The 19,211-nt window shown below is 46.4% G+C and overlaps 1 protein-coding gene across 3 annotated transcripts; it reads right to left on the bottom strand.

The window, feature by feature from the left end:
* Positions 1-804: 804 nt before the first annotated feature.
* card14 (caspase recruitment domain family, member 14) lies at positions 805-17,635 on the bottom strand. Of its 3 annotated transcripts, none has more exons than XM_079999867.1 (20): positions 17,387-17,635; positions 16,778-16,915; positions 16,333-16,658; positions 14,962-15,120; positions 13,458-13,577; positions 12,933-13,058; positions 12,525-12,674; positions 12,307-12,432; positions 12,036-12,136; positions 10,934-10,986; positions 10,730-10,787; positions 9,867-10,083; positions 9,645-9,771; positions 8,875-9,136; positions 7,522-7,585; positions 6,993-7,122; positions 5,491-5,655; positions 4,961-5,079; positions 3,807-3,922; positions 805-2,546 (listed from the first exon to the last, which is right to left on the bottom strand). In XM_079999867.1, exons 1-20 carry the CDS (start codon positions 17,598-17,600, stop codon positions 2,339-2,341), a joined length of 2,979 nt encoding a protein of 992 aa, XP_079855993.1. In that variant the 5' UTR covers positions 17,601-17,635; the 3' UTR covers positions 805-2,338. The 3 variants fall into 3 exon arrangements, with proteins under 3 accessions (XP_079855993.1, XP_079855994.1, XP_079855995.1); XM_079999868.1 differs by having other exon boundaries at positions 12,307-12,429; positions 12,558-12,674; XM_079999869.1 differs by lacking the exon at positions 13,458-13,577.
* Between the last annotated feature and the right edge of the window lie 1,576 nt (positions 17,636-19,211).

Raw genomic sequence — 19,211 nt, 5'->3', positions numbered from 1 at the left:
CTATCCCTCACTCTCTCACACACTCTGTTCCCTCTCTCTCCCTCCCTCCCTCTGTTTTCTCTCTCCCTCTCTCTATCTCTCTCCCCCTCTCCCCCCTTTTCTCAAAGCCAACTCCCTCTGTCTTTCCCTCCCTCCCAATTTTCTCTCTCCCTCCCTCCCTCCCTCTCATACACACACACACATACACTCCATCCCTCCCTCCCGCCCCCCCCCCCCTCTAATGCACACTGACAGGACACAAATCACTGAGTGGTTTCCCAGCAACAGAGGAGGTTGGACTGAGCCGGAGCCAAAAACATCTTCCAGTCAGGAAAGTGGGAGAAAAAATAAAAAATAAAATAAAAAAAATAAATAAAAATAAAAATCCTCCTCCCATCAGTAATAATCACCACCAGGGGGGAGAGGGGGGGACATTTATTTGCTGATACCCTCCACTTGACAGGGGCAGGGGAATAACGAATTGGGTATAACAGCCATTACAGGAAACCGGCCTACTGATGGAAGACAGTTGCATCATGTTGTGCTGCTTCCTCGGTCCGTGCATCTCGTCTGGGTTCCCTCTCTTCTCCTTCCTCCCCCCACGGCTCCATGTTTTCTCCTGCAAACCACTCCCTCACTCTGCCATGCGCTTCTCTCTGCCGCTCCCGTGCGGCCACCCGCGTCATTGCAACGCTTTTTAATAGTCTCGACCGGGGATAAATAACACTGTGAACGTTTATGTTTTGAGACGTACGAATAGTTGAAACGTTGCTTGAAAGAAGCCCATTTGACTTTTTTTTTTGCGGGTGAGATTTTATTGTTTCGTGTTTTTCGAGTTTCCGCGTGCCCATTCAAAGAAAGGAATCATGCCGGGTATATATTCAAAATACAAATTCCAGACATTCGACATCCTACTCCCTCAAATGTTCTCATCACGTCGTGCAAAGTTCTTCGGTCAGCAATGGACTTGGAGTTTTTGAGTCCTCGTGTCAATTACTCTCGCAGACATTAAATCCCAGCTACATGTTGTGTTCAAGCGTCAACAACCACCAGATAGTATGTGTTAAAACTTCATCGCTATTTTACCATCTCCATGTGAAAACAGCTCTCACCCCTCTCTCACTGTGAGAAAATAATTCTCCAAAGTACCGAAGACCTACAACAACGTATGCAAACCTCACATCGCATGCCCTACTTCAAATAGACTTGAAGAACAGCGTTAAAACAGTAAAAACATACATTTCAGCCTGGCATGGAATAACAGCTTAATTATAATTAATTAATAATAACTGCTTTTCAAGGACCTGTCTTTTGTTCAACACGTGTGTGTGTGTGTGTGTGTGTGTGTGTGTGTGTGTGTGTGTGTGTGTGTGTGTGTGTGTGTGTGTGTGTGTGTGTGTGTGCGTGCGTGCGTGCGTGCGTGCGTGTGTGTGTGTGTGTGTGTGTCTCCGCTGGGACTATCGTCCAGTTCCCTCATAGCGTGAAGTTCCTTCATTTTTCCAGTTTTCGGCATCAAGTATCACAGATAAATACACTTGAAAAACTCACCTCTTCTAAAGCTTGCACTTATTTATTCACATCATAGAACTCAAATAGACAAAAAGGTCTATTTTCTGAATCTAACCTTATGCAGTTTCATCTTATCTATTTATGTATCTATTTAAATGCAATAATACACAGGATTAGATTTATAATATCTCACGCTGTTAATAAGGGATAATCCTTAACGACTTAAATCTATTGCACGTAAGGGGTTGGCATTGGGAAGGGACAGTGTTTTGAGGTCATATCAAACTGCAGTATTTTTAATATGATACTACACCAAAAATACTATACTATACTATTGTTGTATGGATTGGGTCAATAACGGATGCGGCATTTCTGTAAACTTTGCTGTGTTGCAGAGCCTGATTTTTCATATCTCTTTATATAAAGTTTGTGAATATAAAAGTCCAATATATTCTTTCTTGGACCGTCCTCTTTCATGGAAGTCAATACATTTGGGCAATAATGTGCATATGCCGTTTCTGCAATTTCCCTGGACAATTCCAGGTTCAGAAAGCATGGAGTCCTTCCTGCCATGTTCTTCCTCCAGCTTCGCACTGATCCATCAGTTGGGGCTCTGGGTTGTTGCTGACCAGCAAATCCACATGGTTGACTCCAAATCCCAGGGTGAAATTTCATTTTACGAACCTGGATTTTCCCCATCTCTGTCCTCCAGGGATGAATAAAGCATCTAATCTAACTGAAGAAAATGCAATGTGCATGAACAGTATAGCTTGATTTGGTTCTACTAACCACCTAAAGTGACCACAGATGCATACTTTTTTTGCTAGATTCCGACTCCACCTCCAGTCCTTCACCAGAGGTCGGGCTCCACCCAGACGATCTTGCACTGCTCCTCCCAGATGATGGAGCGCAGGAGGGAGAGGAGGCCGGCGCTGTCGCACCAGGCGTCGGGCGCCACACTGCGGTACAGGCAAGGGAGCTTGTCCAGCAGCGGCTCCTCGCTGTGGCAGCAGCCCAGCAGCAGTTCCTCCGTCTGGCCGTGGCGGTGCAGCTTTGACCTGCAGCCGAAAGAACAGGTGAGTAATAATAATGAAATTAATTATAATAATGATAATACTAATAATAATAATCATCATCATCATCAACATCATCCCACAACTGGGGTTCAATGTAAGCAGCACCCCACAGCTTAATAATGGTCATAAAAACAACTCAATGTGTGTGTGTGTGTGTGTTTGTGTGTGTGTGTGTGTGTGTGTGTATGTGTGTGTGCGTGCTTGCGTGGTGCGTGTGTGCGCACGTGTGTGTGTGTGTGTGTTGTGCGTGTGTGTGTGTGTGTGTGTTTGTGTGTTTATGTGTGCGTGCGCATGTGTGTGTGTGTGTGTGTGTGTGTGTGTGTGTGTGTGTATGTGTGTGTGTGTGTGTGTGTATGTGTGTGTGTGTGTGTGTGTGTATGTGTGTATGTGTGTGTAGAAGTAATTATAAAGTGCAACTTGAGTAGGTTATTTTGAAACCAAACGGAGGAGGATCAAAAGTGGTTGGATCATGGCAGAAATAAAGCAGATTTATTTGGGGACGCTGCGTCACTTTGCTCCCTCTGGCTATATTTTATTATATAGGGAGGACTTATTTACTGCGTCATTAATCATTATGACCACAACTGAACCACAGAGTGATCAATATGTTTTTACACAACTTTTTTGTGACTTAAGTGCCTGAATGGGAACCAGGCTGAAATTCTATCTCATCTCAGTTCGTCATGGCTTTTTGGGTTATTTTTGGTATTACTGAATTAGATTTCCGCGCTGTAGTTAGGATAACATCCTACAGTATCTTATGTTCAGATAAGGGCGTCAGTTATATAAGCGTCCTTATTTAAGGGTGTCCTAAATGACTCATCTGACTTTGGTATCGAGCACAGAACCAGTCCTAAATAACTGTCAACAATGGGTTGACATGAAGAAAGGGAACACCGAATTTAAATTGAAATTATGAGTGTGCCAACTCCTGATCTCGCTAAGGTGAAGCGTCTCTCGCACAGGCGTTGCCATGGAAAGGGGCCTAAACAATCCAATGCAGATTTGCCATTTCAGAAGGTACAGTCCAAGAGTAGTCAGGATTTCCTAAATGAAGATAAGATAAAAGGTCAAAGATCAGATAGGAACGCAGCATCACGCGTGCGGGGATTTGCTTCTGTAATCGCAAAAATAAGATTTTTCCCCGTCCTTGAAACCTCGGGTAAGTCAGGACACGCTTTCCACGATTTCATTTCGGTGTAGAAGGCGTGAGAAAGCCCCCCCCCCCCCCCCCCGCCTCACCTGAGTTTGCGGGCGCTGCGGGCGGACTGGCCGACGAAGACAATGATGGGGAAGATCTGGGCCCTGTGGAGACGCCGCACGCAGTCCGGGCCGAGCGGCAGCACGCAGTGCGTCCCCTGCGGAGGAGAAGGACGGTGACGCACGACTCGCAAACCATCTGTCCCGGAGCGAACGGGCGAAAGGGGCCGACCTCGCTCGCCGGTCTTTACACCGACTGGGTCAAACGGAACAAATTGTTTCGCTGAGCGGAAGAGGTCAAGAGCCCGACGTCTGCACGAGCCTCAAAATACACAAAAATACTTCAAGACTCCAGACTCCAGACTCCCAAACGAGAAAATAATTTGGATCATGAAAAAGGACAGAACGGAAGAATCCATCATCCCTGCAGCCTTCTTACTGTTGCACCTGCATCCGGAAAACCTCTGAAAGGGGGAAAGACGGACTCCAACTGGTGCTGGAGATGAATCGTGTTATTTATGGACGAACAACACGGTCTCCATCAACCGGCCGGTTTTAAATTACACGAAGCGGAACGGAATCCAGGGGATTTCGGGAACACAATTTCCCTGAAAATGCGCTCATCGCGTGATTTGGAGAGCGGTACCGTAACTTATTGGAGACATTTATGACTACAAGATGAAAAAAGATCATTTGGGATGACGGGAATAGAGCATTCGAGGCTGGTCACGTGTGCTCTGGAGCAGTGGTTCCCAACCTGTGGTTCCCGACTCCCCCACCCCCACCCCCACCCCAGGGGTCCACTAGAAATCATGAGGGGTGTTCGTGAGGCCTTGGATGCCTTGATTTGTGGCGTATTTAAATACTCAAATTGTGGTTCAAAAACCCACGAGTGCAAGTAAAAATATAAACTGCAACAAAATCCACGGCTATAAATCATAATGTGTTGTATCCCGATTCTGAGAAGAACGACTGCAAACCAGAAATAAATACATCAATGTATCTCTCCTCTGTTACACAGGGAGTTCTCAGGCGGAGGAAGGGCCTGATTTAGGGGCCTCTGAGGGGGTGGGAACAAAAAATGGTCGGGACGGCACGGGCGATTATTTTTCTGGGGACGTTTCAACGTTGGGAAGAAGCGCAAAAAACACGTGGGCGGCGGCCGCGGGAGCGCGGGCGGGGCGGGCGGCGCGCACCTTCTTCATGACCTTCTCCACGCTCTGCAGGGTGTAGCACAGGTCCCCTCCCTGCTCGCACTCCTCCAGGACCTCGGACCTCTGCAGCCGGACGGCGCGCTCGCTGGGGCTGAGCTCCTCTGCAGGGAGAACACACAGACGGGGGAATGAGTACGAGCACCAGCCCCCGGAAGTACATGCAGGTTCTGAGACTTTCCACGTTTGGCTCCGATACATTTCCAACCGTCATGTGTCTTTATTTATTATTAGAAGTTTTTTTTACAAAAATCTGCGTCCTCATTTATATTAAATTGTTATATTAAATAATAGTAAATTACCGTGATAGTAAATTACTGTAGAATTTTATTGCAAGACCATGAGCATCATCTGCAGAAAACAGCTACAGCAGATACTTGGCGTATTATGGGCTCTCCTACATCACTGGATCCGAAAATAACTTTTGCTTCTAGTACTTTAAGTACACTTAAGAGCACGTAGCTCATTGACGTTCACTGAAGTGGAAATGTCAGCGTGTGGCGCGGGGCCCTCACCGGGCTCACAGAGCTGGAAGCCCTGCCAGCTCGCCAGCTTCTCCTCCAGCACGCGTCCCAGGACGGAGGGCAGCAGCAGGACGGGCCTGCACACCGGGGGGTGGTGGGGGGTCATCAGGGTGTAGGGCACCAGGGTCACGCACCCCCGGGGGGGCGACACGTCGCCTGGAGGGGGGGGCACAAACACCCAGGTCACATGGGGCGTCGTCAGGTCGTCAAGTCGTTATCGGGTGTCTCTGTGGAATACTCGATTCTGATTGGGCGATCGGCCGGGAGTTATTTCGGAATAATGATCCACTACGCAGTCTCACGTCCCTCGTCTCAGTCCGCCCACGTACGCGCTCTCGCTAACACTGGCTAGTGGCGCCACCTTCTGACACTACATAGAAACTACAATGTAATATTAATAACAGTAAATAGGTTATTATTATTATAGGAAATTATAGTTATTATAATAATAGGTCATATTTAGGGAAATATCCATATTTTCTCTGTATATTTTTGGGTAATTAGCTGTGTAATAAGCTGCATAATAACTTATTTTGCCAAACGCCGCATGTATGACGGAATGAAACAAAAATAAACTTTAATCATCAATAATTCCATGACATTACAGGAAGTGATTCATCATTTTTGAGCCGCGCCCTCCATAAAGCTTAAAACGATTCATTCATTCCAGAAATCAGTTTTGCGAGGAGACGTGTGTATTTGAAAGAGTTTCTATATGCGATGGTGTTTCTCTCTTTTGAGAAGTAAAGCAGAAATGGGAGTGCGTGTCTGTGTGTGTGTGCTTGCAACACAGGGCTGAGTTTCAAAATCAGGTTCCACTTTGGAACCAAGCTCCGAATGTCTGAATCGAGTGGAGTTATTAGGGCTCAGTCCAGCAGTGTTTGCCAGCTGGACTAAGACAGAGATTCTTTGATTTTCCACTTTGCGATGATCCGTCGATCACACGGATTTCATTTGCCGTCCGGGCTCTCGTGTGTTGTGTCCGCTTAAGAAGAATCAGCTTAAATTATTTTCATTCCAATATTGGAACAAACTATAAAAGTGGCACGTCAGCTTGAAAAAATGTAAGTTCCAATAAGTTTGACATGAAAAAGGGAATTAGAAACCATGTTTATTGTATGGAGCTAAAATGTCTTTACTTTCTGTTTGTTCTGATATGTTGGAACACTGTAAATCACCCTGAATAAAGTATCCTTCCATCTGTCTGTCTATCTATCTGTCTGTCCGTCTGTCTGTCCGTCTGTCCGTCTATCTATCTATTTACCTGTCTGTCTGTCTGTCTGTCGATCTATCTGTCTGTCCGCCTGCCTGTCCATCTGTCCGTCTATCTATCTATTTACCTGTCTGTCTGTCTGTCTGTCTGTCTGTCTGTCTATCTGTCTATCAATCTATCTATGTATCTATCTATCTATCAGTCTATCTATCTATCTATCTATCTATCTATCTATCTGTCTGTCTGTCTGTCTGCCTGCCACCCGACTCTGGGTGCTTGCCTGGCTCCGTGCTTCTGGGCTTGCTGTCCTCCACGCTGACCCACAGCGGGTTGCGGCCCTGCAGCCCGGTGCTGACGATCCTGACGGCCTTCTGCTTCTCCTGCTTCGCCTGCTCCGTGCTGCGCTCCACCTGCGGGAGGAGGAAGGAACAAGGCCGGTAAGATAAGACGGTCGATCTTGACCCGATTCAAGGTCAGATATGCATCCAGGAGCCAAAGCCTTGAAAGCCTTGAAAGCCTTGAAGCACAGGTGGAAAATCCAGGTTCCTGAAAGTAAAATTCCACTCCAGGATTTTGAGTCAACCGTGTGGATTTCGCCAATCATCGTCCACCCAGAGGTCAAATAAAGAGCGGTATCATCGTGGCCGGAGCAAAAACACGGCAGGACTAGAACTTCCGGAACCTGGAATTTTCCACGCCTGCCTTGAAGACAATCAGTTTTATGTTGAAGTTATTTCTGAAATGCGACGGTCAGGGCTGAGGGAACGGGGAATATTTTTCCTCAAACACTCCAAACTTTTCGTTCTTACTTTACGGTATTTCTGTGTTTGGAAGCTCATGTCTTCGATGGCGCTGATCAACAGCCGCTGGGCCCTGCAGGGTCGGAAAGAAAAAACAAAGAGAGAAGATGAGGTAATGCTCTGAGCGGCTGATCAATGAAGGATCCATTCAATTTACTCGACTTCAATTTGAATTAAATTTGCAACAAGGGATGCCCACACGGGGAACAGATGCGGCGCGTTTTAATCTAGTGCAACAGGCATTTCAATTTACTCTACAAGCAAACACCACTGCAAACAAACAGGCCGGCTCTCTGGTTTAGAATTGTGGGGCCAATTAGAATTGACAGTTCCAACAGTTTTTGTTTTTGTTTTGTTTTGTTTTGTTTGTCAAATTCATTCACCCACAGAGAAAAAAAAACAACAAAAAAAAAAAACTAGCCTCTACAAACAGTAATGTATGAGGGAAGGTTAATGGAGTTTGCACGCTGCCTGCTCTCTGATAAGGACACTTTTTTTTTAATCTCTCCAATTTGCCCCCCCTCCCCCCCCCGGTCACAAAGGAAACAACAAACAAAGCAAATGACATCAGGGTGAAAGAGCGAAACGTTGCGATGAAAACCCTGCGCCTGGTGAAGTTGAAGTGGGAATGAGATTGAGCAGCAAACGTCACATTAATAATGCTGGTAACAACTGCATTCCACATGGAGCAGCATTTTACTGCAATTCATTAAGCTCATTGTATGCATTCGTTGTGCGTCCGTGTAACATTTTCGTTTTCACTACATTGTTGTCGTCATTAACCTGATAAAAACAGCTGTCCTTAGACCTTTCACTTGCGTAAAAGTACAAATAACCACATGACACAAAATGGCACGAGTAAATGGGAAAGCGCCATATTGACATTTCTGCAAAAATAAAAGTATTAGCACCTGCTCTCACATGTACTAACGATTAAGAGTTAAAGTACTTGTCATCTCCAGTTCCCTGATATGACAGAGCCTATAATTCGCCTTCAATTCCTACTGTCCCTTTTTCTGCATATGAGTGCTCATGCTGATTACAATTTACAAAAAACAGTATAGTAATTTAAAAATATGAATAAATATAAAACTAGATCTTTGTAAAAAAAAAACTAAAAAAAAAACTACTAAAGTAATGTGACGTGTTAAAATTGTAGTAGAGTAAAAGTATTGTTCTGAAATGTAGTGAAGGAAAAGCTGAAAGCTGAAAGAAAATCTGAATATATAAAATTAAGCCGAAAGAAACTGAATATACCTACCTACAGATACTTGAAATATGCCCTTGAGTACAGCATCTGTACAGTATTTGTACTTAGTTACTTTCCACCTGTGGTATCACACTAAAATGACCTGCACTGACCTGTAGTAGTTTGGGACGGTGCCACTCTGGAGGTCCAGCATCTGGCTGGCGTGCACGTGGCTGGCACGCCAGGTGCCCGTGGTGCCCGAGGGCCGCGTGTCCGTCACGTGCAGGATGTCGTTGCAGGACACGGCCAGCGCCCCCCCCGGACCCCCAGGGCCCCCACCGGGACCCCCAGGGAGGGAGATGTTGACCCGGATGTAGAAGGAGTCGCCGGACGAGGCCTCGCCGCTGTGCAGCTGCTGCAGGAGGCTGTCATAGGCTGCACGGGGGAGGACGAGATTTTTATTTTATTTTATTTTATTTTATTTATTTGTTTATTTATTTAATAACTTTTTGATTTGACTGATGAGTTTGATTTGATTTTATGACAATTATGGGTTTTTCCCCCCCGAGCTCTGGAACTGTGCGGTTCAACACCTTCAACAGGAAATTCCCCTGAATCCTCACACGATGCAAAAACACAAAGTAACAAAAAAAAAAAAAACACAAGGGCTCTTTGTTGTTGTTTTTCTGGCTTTAGCGGTAAATCATCATGGATGGAGGCGTCTCGCTTCATTTAGGTCACGTTCACAACAGGTTCAGCAGTATAAATTTCCTTTCACAGGAATTGTGACCTCCAAGACGCAGATGGGTGCAGATGGGTTACATTGATTTGCTGGCTCACTTGAGTGTCAGCATAGTCTCCATTCATATGAAAAAGATATAAACGATAAAAAAAAAATGTAAAAAAAAAGTAGCACCAGAGACACCTCAGAAAGCCGTCGTACCGTCTTGGCTGGGTCTCAGGTAGAGGGTGCAGAGGCCCTGGACCTGTCCCAGAGCCCACAGCGCCTCCTCCAGGGTGGAGTCGTGCAGCACCATCCTCAGGGCCTGCTGCTTCTGCTCGTACTTCACCTGCGGAGGCAGTGAAATAAAACCGACTAAACAAGCGGACCAAACCCAAAAAATGCACGGAAGCGTCGACTCAAACACGCGTGGCGCGCCCTCACCTCCACTATCTGGGCCCCCGCGCTGATGCCGATGGCGTGCGCGGCGCTGCCCTCCGTCACCTCGTGCACGAACACGCCGGTCTTGTTGCCCCCGACGACGGACAGCTGGTCGAGCAGAGCTCCCCCCTGGAAGGAGATGGTGAGGGCGCGGCCGATGGCGCGGACGGCCTGGGGTCGGCTTCGCACCAGGAAGGGAGGGGCCCAGGCTCTGGACAGGCTGGCGGGGCCAGACAAACGAGGGGCGGGAAGGGTTAATGGTGACCGAAATGATGGGAAGTTACTGCACATGGAGTAAGGATGAACTCAATCTAAGATATTGGGGCTAGAATGGGTGTCGGGATTCTTTTCTCTTTTCTTGGAGAGCATTTTTAATGGGGCAAACGCTGGGTTCCATTGAAGCGGGGAACTCGGAAAAACCTGACTTCCCACCTGGAAAAGTACAAAGGAACGGTCATGTAAGTTGGAATTCCAACTGTGGATAACAGCGTGCGTGAGTTATTGTTTGAAAACACGTCTAAATTGTGTCTAAATCACATCTAATTTACTGCAGGCGTCCATGTTTTCCCAAACAGAGGCAATGGAACATCTGTAGCTCGGAGGTGGGAACTGCCAACTCGGAATGACCGACTCCCGGCTTCCAACGGAACGCAGCGTGATAATCACTGGAAGTGCCCATTTCACATTGGGACGTTGGAAACACTTCCACCGTTTCCAGCAGGCGAAAAAAAAACAACAATAACAACAACGACATATTCTCCTCCCTGAGCGCCTCGAGGGAAACTTGGCTGGCAGCAGCTCCAATGATAAGAGGACGTTGTGAATAATTTCATTTTGAGGAGGGTCGGACTGACTGGCGGCCTCACCCTACGCTGCTGGTGCCGCTGGAGGAGTGTCGCCCTTCAGGCTGCTTGGCTTTACATTCTGGAGGAAAATACACAAATGCGCACACACACCCATACACACACACACACACACGCACGCAGACGCAAACACACAGACTGAAAGAGCCACACATGTTTCGCAAAGACACAAATAGACAATTATTAAAATACTACATTCATGCATACCCTTTGGGAGAAAGACAAAGTCGTCCAAGCGGTCTGTTTCAGCCGTTTCCACGCTTCAGGGAAAGAAAGAAAAAAACAACAACACGTCTTTACAAACTCAATCTCACACGCACACACATGTACACACACACACGCACACACACACACACACACACACACACACACACATACACATGCACACGCAGAAAATATATACTACAAATGAGAAGAATCCTGGAAAAAAGGCCATCAAATCGATGAATATAACGTTTGTGCTGCTCACCAATGTTTTTTATCCAAAGGATCCTTAAAAATACATTGATTTATATATTAATTGATTTAGCCTTTTCCCTTTGTTAGTGTCCCTTCTTTAGTGGGAAGCTATGATTATTACAATTCTTTTGTTCATAATAATAATAATAATAATAATTATTATTATTATTATCATTATTATTGTTGTTGTTGTTGTTGTTGTTGTTGTTATTATTATTATTATTATTATTATTTTTATTTGTATTATTATTAGCATTATTATTATTATTATCATATGTGTTACTTATAATTACTATATATTTATAATACCTGTTTTATAGTTACATTCTAGTTGTGCTCCGTGTTCTAAGTGAGTCATATCTTTTTTTAAATGAGAAAGTTTAAACCTCAAGCTCATGTAGTACTTCCAAGGAATTTTCCTGTTGTTGTGACCAGAGCTGTTGACTGACACACATTCTTAACCATGGTGATATAATGGTGATAGTCAGTGGAAGTACAAACACAGACATTTATACACCAACGCACAACACGCACACACCCGCATGCACGCACGCATGCACACGCACACGCACACGTTCCATTAATACATGTGAATGCAACAGTAAGTGCTGATCAAATTAATTTCCTCATGTTTACTAAGCAATCATGTAATGCAGTAAAATGAGCTCTTTACACCTTAATAACACCAACTCCATACAGCATCTTTACCCGCACAACACACACACACACACACACACACACACACACACACACACACACACACACACACACACACACACACACACACACACACACACACACACACACACACACACACACACACACGCACGCACACAAATAACAGACCAACCTGCTTTCTGAACAAAACGCATACTCCCTACGGCGAATGGACTCTGGACAGGGAGGCTCTGCGTTCCGTGACCGGATACTGTTTGATATTTTATCTTCACACTAAACATAAAAACACACCAAGACGCAAATTCAATACAGGGTTAAAAAAATCAGAACTGCATAAAGAATAAATCATACATGAACACACACACACACACACACACACACACACACGCGCGTGCACGCACACACACACACCCACAAGCACACACACACATACACACACACACCTCTAAGTCGCATTGAGTCAGAGAAGCGGGGTTAATTGCCTCCATGCGGCGCAGTCGTGTCCGAGATGGAGGGCTGCTGGAGTCCTCGCTGCCGGAATCGTGGCTCCCCCACCCGGAGTCAACCTGCTGAGATACAAAAGACGTCATGACTGCGGTAGACCGGCAGTGGTGTGTGTGTGTGTTCACACGTGCACAAGTACACACGGATCCGTCCGTACTTCTTGGGATGCGTTCCGGTCCGTTGAACCCACCCTGCCTCGCAGGGTGAAGACCATCTCCTGGAGCTCCACCAGCTGGCCCCTCAGCTGGTCCTTGTCCACCAGGATCCTCCTGATCTGGGCTTGGGTCTCATCCCTGGACAGGTACGCCTGCGGGGGCACCATACAGGTTTATGAGCCTCTACATCGTCCAAGGAAGAGTTGGAAAATTGACTCCAGAACTGAACATTAATGGAAAATCAGATCTGGCATTGCCGAAGACGGGGCATTGCCGAAACATTCCCAGCCATCACCATGAAGCATCACAGATAACTTTTACGCAGAATCATGACAATTCGGGCCTTGCAGTGAGGTTTAAAGTTAATGAAATTGATGGTTGACCAGTTTCACCAGTTCTCGGCCCCTTACTTGGTCTCTCTCGGTCTGCAGCTCTCTCATCTGGTGCTGCATCATGGTGTTTTTCTGCTTGTGCATGTCACAGTCCAGGTTGAGCTTCTGCAGCTGCAGAGCCAGACACTCCTTCTGATCCAGGAGCTGAAAGAAAAATACGGCAAAAGATTTTAGGAGCGTGCCAATAAATGGAGAGCACACAAATCAACACGGTAACTATGCTACGGCATCACTGACTCACTCAATGGACCTGTTGCCATGAGGCTGTGGTTGCTCAGCCACAAAGATGAAGACCCAATATGAGGGAATGCTGCTTTTTTTCCATTGTCAATGGCCTCGGATAATAATGTGACATTTTTACCTCTTTTATATTGGGGTTACTGTGGAAAAAGCTCAAAGTAAATGTCGTGAATCTTGAAGGCGAGCTTTAAAATGCTCCTCGGGTATCTAGAGAGAAAAAAGGTATTTTGCTGATTTGGCTGTTCAGGCCCCTCGTGCCGACCAGGTTTGTACACAGGGAATAAAAAACATAAAAGCCCAAACCTCCTCCTTCTCTCTGAGAAGCTGCCCATTCTCCTCTCCGTAACGTCTGATCTGCTCGGCCAGCTCCAACCGTCCGTCCATGGCCTCAGCCAGGTCCTGCGCCAGTATGTCCTCGCGGGCCTGACGGTTCAGATTACAGTAGATTTGATCAGATTAAATTAGATCGGATTAGATCAGGAGAGGGTTTTATTGGATTAGGATTAGATTAGATTAAACTCCTGATGATCATAGCTGACATAGAAACAGTCCAGCCTGCGGGCTGGACCCGTAATTATAGTGAAAGAATGTGTGAAATAGTGAAAAACTGTAACTGTAACTGTCGTAATTTCATTAGTTTCAGGAGCGGGCCACTTTGTGACAACATCATCCAAAGTTATACAAGTCCAAGCTTCATCACTTGGAAGTTATTCCCCTCTAGCCACAGAGAGCAACATCTAGACAGACAGCTGGAGCCGGGGCTGCGTTTAAGGGAAACTTAGAAAACCGTAACTGGTGCTGCGTATTACAAAACACGTGACACAAACAGCCAATGGTAGAGAGCAGAGAAACAACCACGTGACACGAACAGCCAATGGTACAGAGCAGAGAAACAACCATGTGACACGAACAGCCAATGGTACAGAGCAGAGAAACAACCATGTGACACGAACAGCCAATGGTACAGCGGGAGCACCGGCGCTTCCTTCGCTCCCTCCCCGGCTGTCCGGGCCTCCAGAGCGCACGCGGCGGGTCTTCCTCAAACACCAACATGAACTCAAGCCCGCCCTCCTCCCACCCCGAGCCGGGCGCGGCCCCCGTCCCCGCAAAGGGAACGCGATTAAAGAAAGAATTTGCGATTCTCAGTGATGTCTGGTCACCGAGAATCCCAGAGGGTCCCTCGGTTCGCTCCAAACGTTCCCGCATATAATCATAGAGCGCAGATTCGGGAACCTCGTAAACCTGTCATTTGTAACTGTAACATGACTAAACTGAATCCTGTGTATTGCTGCCTGCAGTTATATTTATTATTATTATTATTATTATTATTATTATTATTATTATTGTTGTTATTATTATTATTGCTTTTATTATTATTATTGCTTTTATTATTATTATTATTATTATTATTATTGTTGTTGTTGTTGTTGTTGTTGTTGTTTTTATTATTATTATTATTGCTTTTATTATTGTTATTATTATTATTATTATTATTATTAATAATAATAATAATAATAATAATAATAATAATAATAATAGTAATAAACCAAATGTTATCTTGGATCTACTATATGTTTGAAGAAAATTTTGAAAAAAGGGAGAAAATGAGAGACATCGGAGTTGGCGTGTGATCAGAGTGAATCATCTCTATCAGACTGCAGTTGTCCAGGGACAATACATCCAAACTAGCAGCTGACTCATTGTAATGGAACATGGGTAGTCATCATGAGATACTGAAACAAACCCTCAATACATCATGACATCATCAACACATCATCATTCATTCATTTGTGCTGTGCGTTCTCACCGGGGTGAACTTTTCGGCCTCCAGCAGCTGCCGGCGCAGACCACTGACCTCGTCCCTCAGCTGCTGCATCTCTGCCGGAGAGGCACAGCGGAGCGAGCGGCGCTTCTGGAAGTTGGTCTCCGTCTGGGCCTTTTTCAGGTCCGTCTGTAGCTGATACAACTGGAAAACACAAAATGAAGTCCTTGTAGGTATTAAAGTCTGTCTTACAGTGTGTGAGGGATGGAGACAGAGAGGGAGAGGGAGAGGGAGAGACTAGTCTATCATAATATGGTGGAAAACAAGTCCAGCATTCAGGATGGAACCTAACGTGAGCGCTTGACTTGAGAGGCTCCTGACTCGTTAAAGCGCCGTCTGATGTTGATCGCAGTCTAAGACGTGACATTTTTTAGGCGTTTATCTGACGTTGTTTTACGTGAAGAACAAGGCGTCTTTGTTCTTGGGAGTCACCGTTCTTTGACAGGGGATCAGCGGGAATCCGGAGAGATAGGCAACGAAGAAAAGAGGCGGCAATTACCACAGAGCCATCGAGAGCTTCACTGCATCCGCGCTGGCAAACGTGGCCATACATTATTTTATGACGGGGTTTTATTGTTTGGAGAGATGTAAGCCGTGACGCAAACATCCCTTGGTGCACATTTAAAAAAAAGGAGAACTGGTTTTTAAGACTCTGTGTGGACATTTTACACAAACACTAAACCCATGCTGGTAGGGGAATGCGGGGGTTTCCTCTAGATCAGTTTTTGGCAACCGCACAAAATAATCCCACAGGACACCACAATCCGCGAAGAAGAGGGAGAAGAGGACGACGACAACAATCCTGTTAACCATTAAAATGTCACAAACATATAAGTGTGCATATTATTATGGCCTACTTATAGTAACTGATTCAAGATGACAAAATGGCTGTAGGGAGTCGCGAGCGAGTTAATCTTCACCTCACAAACTCAACTGAGGACTAGTTTAAAGTCCAAGGCAAAAAAGGCACAAGGCAATTGCCCTAATTCACATCCACTGATTTGATCTTTGCATTAAACCAAAATAAAAAAATGTTGACAGTTTGTGAAATTTGGAAATTTGAAACAATTTACCGCCACCCCCGGCAAGCTGCTCTAGATCCCAAAATGTTTTCCTCAGAGGAAAATGTATATTTCAACTGAAACTCATGTGGATCGCTGACCCAATATTTGACTATTTAGGAAACAAATAACTCAAATCGTCCAAGGCCTTAATTGCAACCCCTCCTGCAGTCTACATGCGACCCCTGTGGAGGTCTGGCCCCCCAGGTTGGGAGCCACTGCTCTTGGATGGCCTACAAGTCCAAGTGTGACTCCCTCGGGCGTCGCCGCTAACCCCTCGGGGTGAGACTCTGACCTGGAGGTTGAGGTCGCGGCAGTGGATGTTCACGGCCGACTTGTCCTCGATGGCGGCTGTGTAGCGCACGTACAGGTTGCACTTCTCATCCTTCAGCTTGGTGACCTCGCGGTGCGCCGCCACCAGCTGCCTCTGCAGCTGCTCATAGTCGGACTGGAGCGATCTGGACTTCTCCTCCTGCTCCATCATCTGGCCGATCTCCGATTCCAGCGAGGTGCAGCGGGCGCCCAGGCGGCCCGCCTCGTTGCGGGCCTCCTGCAGCTCTTTCTGCATCCCCGTCACAGCCCGAACCAGGTACTCCGTCAGCTCGGAGTATTTGATGAGGCCTGGGGGGTAGAGAAGGTGGAACAGCAGACTTAACGTGGGGTGAACATTAACGTGGGACTTCCATCCGACAGGGACCCACTTCCCAGTAAATTGGATTGAGTGCTCTAAAGCCACGGACCGCTGAATCTGGAGGGTTCGGTGCTGGCCCTTTGTCCCGTGACCTGGGTGTAGAGGCTCGGGTAGTGGATCATCAGGCTCTCCAGCAAGGCCACCGCACCGTTCCTGCCCTGGGTCCTCAGCAGGTCCAGCATGTAGCCTGAGTGGGTGAGACACATGAAAGAAACCATGAAGCAAACAAAACTGGTTTCACCTCAAGCCTCTAAGGTTTGTTAGTTGGCAAGAACAAAATGGTCACGAAAACAAAGGGCTGCCGATCCGAGAATTATGACGAGATGGAAAATGTGGCTTGCGACATCATCCCTGCAGCGAGAAGGCATGTTGACAGTGTTCTTTGCTGGCACTCCAGAAAAGTGCCTCGAGCTAAAAAAGGGAAATGGGTGGGGCACTATATACAGTCATGATGAAATAAATAAAAAATACAGTGATTTTATGGAAGAAGCACAGTACTTATACAACATAATCAAATCTGCTGACACAGCATAAGTCCTCCTTTTATAAGAAAAACTGAAACAAAGATCCGCCAAAATATTCCAACTGAGAATTTCATTTCAACAACAACATGATACATGCAAAGAATTAAAAAGAAAAAGCCAAAACAGAGACTCACTTGTCCTCATGGAGCGGTTGGTGAGGTTGTGGCAGGACAGGATCTCGTCCTCGTCGAGCTCGTTCAGCACCCTGGCCTGCCGCAGGTAGGGGATCAGCATGCAGGGCCGGACGCCCAGGGCGATGCGGTGGCGGTTGTCGTTGATGAGCGCCCACAGCTCCTCCTCGTCTCGCTCCTTGAGGTCCGGACCCTCGGCCAGGCACTCCCCCGCCATTACCACCGACCCGTTTGTGAGCGGGTGTGCGTCTGTGTGTGTGTGTGTGTGATGGACGGGGATAGGTGGAATGGCCGCTGTAGATAGAGGAAACTCTCGCATGCAACGCCGAGTAACACACTGACAGCATGAGAGGAAAGGAAAGCTCCAGTCCAGAGAAGAGTCCACACCTCCAGAGTGTTAACGTCACGGTCTTGTGTTTGTGTGTGTGTGTGTGTGTGTACGTATGTGTGTATACGGGTGTGTGGGAGTGTTTGTGTGTGTTGCAAAACCTGAAAGGCGACGTCTCTGCCCATGAAGTGGTGTCGCAGAATCCAAAAGAAAGAACAAACGCGTGTGGACGCCAACTGGTGAAAACAAGTGAAAGAGGAGCTGGATTCAGTGTTTACACTTTTAAGATGTTGTTCCAAAACTCTCCAGGTTGGTTATCAGCCTTCATCTGCAGCTTTTTGCCTTGTGTTTGCTCTCTGGAGCTCATTCAATTTCCGCCCCTCTCCTCCACCTGGTTTTTTTCTTATTCTTTGTGAATGGGGGCAATATTTGAATGTTTGCAGAATGAGGTGGAAGGGTAAAGGTACAAAGGAGGTGGTGCAGTGTTACCGCCGGTGACGCCGGATCATTTCAGAGATAAGCAGACATGAGAACAGCAGCAAACACTGGGCTCAGAAGCTCAGCGTTCTCTGAGGAACTAATGCAGCATAATTACTTACTATGGGCTTTGCCCTTCACACTACCGGCTCAGCGCGGGGTGTGTCACAGTGTGTGGGACCATGTAGGGTATTGCTTCAGGAATATGTCAAGAAAACTATCTCAGTCTATTTCAGAAGTAATTGTTGTTTACTTATCTTTTCAAATACAAACCACAAATTGATTTTGACACATCCTCTACAACATTTACTACAATTTATTCATGCATTATATTATGTCATAAACATATTGGAACACACACCAATAAGCCACAACATGAAAACCACCTGCCTAATATCGTGTAGCTCCCCCTCATGCTGCCAAAACAGCTCTGACCCGTGGAGGCATGGACTCCACGAGACCTCTGAAGGTGTCCTGTGATATCTGGCACCAAGACGTTAGCAGCAGATCCTTTAAGTGCTGGAAGTTCTGAGGTGGGGCCCCCATGGATCGGGTTTGTTTTTCCAGCACATCCCACAGATGCTCCATCAGATTGAGATCTGGGAAATTTTTAGTCCAAGTCAACATCTTGAACTCTTTGTCATGTTCCTCAAACCATTCCTGAACAGTGTTTTCAGTGTGGCAGGGCGCATTATCCTGCTGAAAGAGGCCGCTGCCATCAGGGAATACCGTCACCAGGAAGGGGTGTACTTGGTCTGCAACAATGTTAAGGAAGGTGGTACGTGTCAAATAACATCCACATGAATGCCAGGACCCAAGGTTTCCCAGCAGAACATTCTCCAGATCATCACACTGCCTCTGCCGGCTTGCCTCCTTCCCATAGTGCATCCTGGTGCCATCTCTTCCCCAGGGAAATGATGCACATGCACCTGGCAATCCACATGATGCAGAAGAAAACAAGATTCATCAGACCAGGCCACCTTCTTCCATTGCTGCATGGTCCAGTTCTGATGCTCACATGCC

The sequence above is a fragment of the Zeus faber genome (assembly GCF_960531495.2).
Source record: "Zeus faber genome assembly, chromosome: 4".
NCBI classification, from domain to species: domain Eukaryota; kingdom Metazoa; phylum Chordata; class Actinopteri; order Zeiformes; family Zeidae; genus Zeus; species Zeus faber.
The sequence above is the reverse complement of the archived record's forward strand: the minus strand, read 5'-3'. Positions and strand labels throughout refer to the sequence as shown.

Bases quoted from the DNA above. Each gene is read 5' to 3' on its own strand.
- card14 (XM_079999867.1), bottom strand. From the start codon at position 17,600: ATGGCGGGGGAGTGCCTGGCCGAGGGTCCGGACCTCAAGGAGCGAGAC. The intron at 10,788-10,933 runs GTATGCATGAAT...ATTTTCCTCCAG, and splicing joins CTTTGTCTTTCTCCCAAAGG to AATGTAAAGCCAAGCAGCCT. The intron at 10,084-10,729 runs GTGAGGCCGCCA...TGGCCCCGCCAG, and splicing joins AGCGGCACCAGCAGCGTAGG to CCTGTCCAGAGCCTGGGCCC.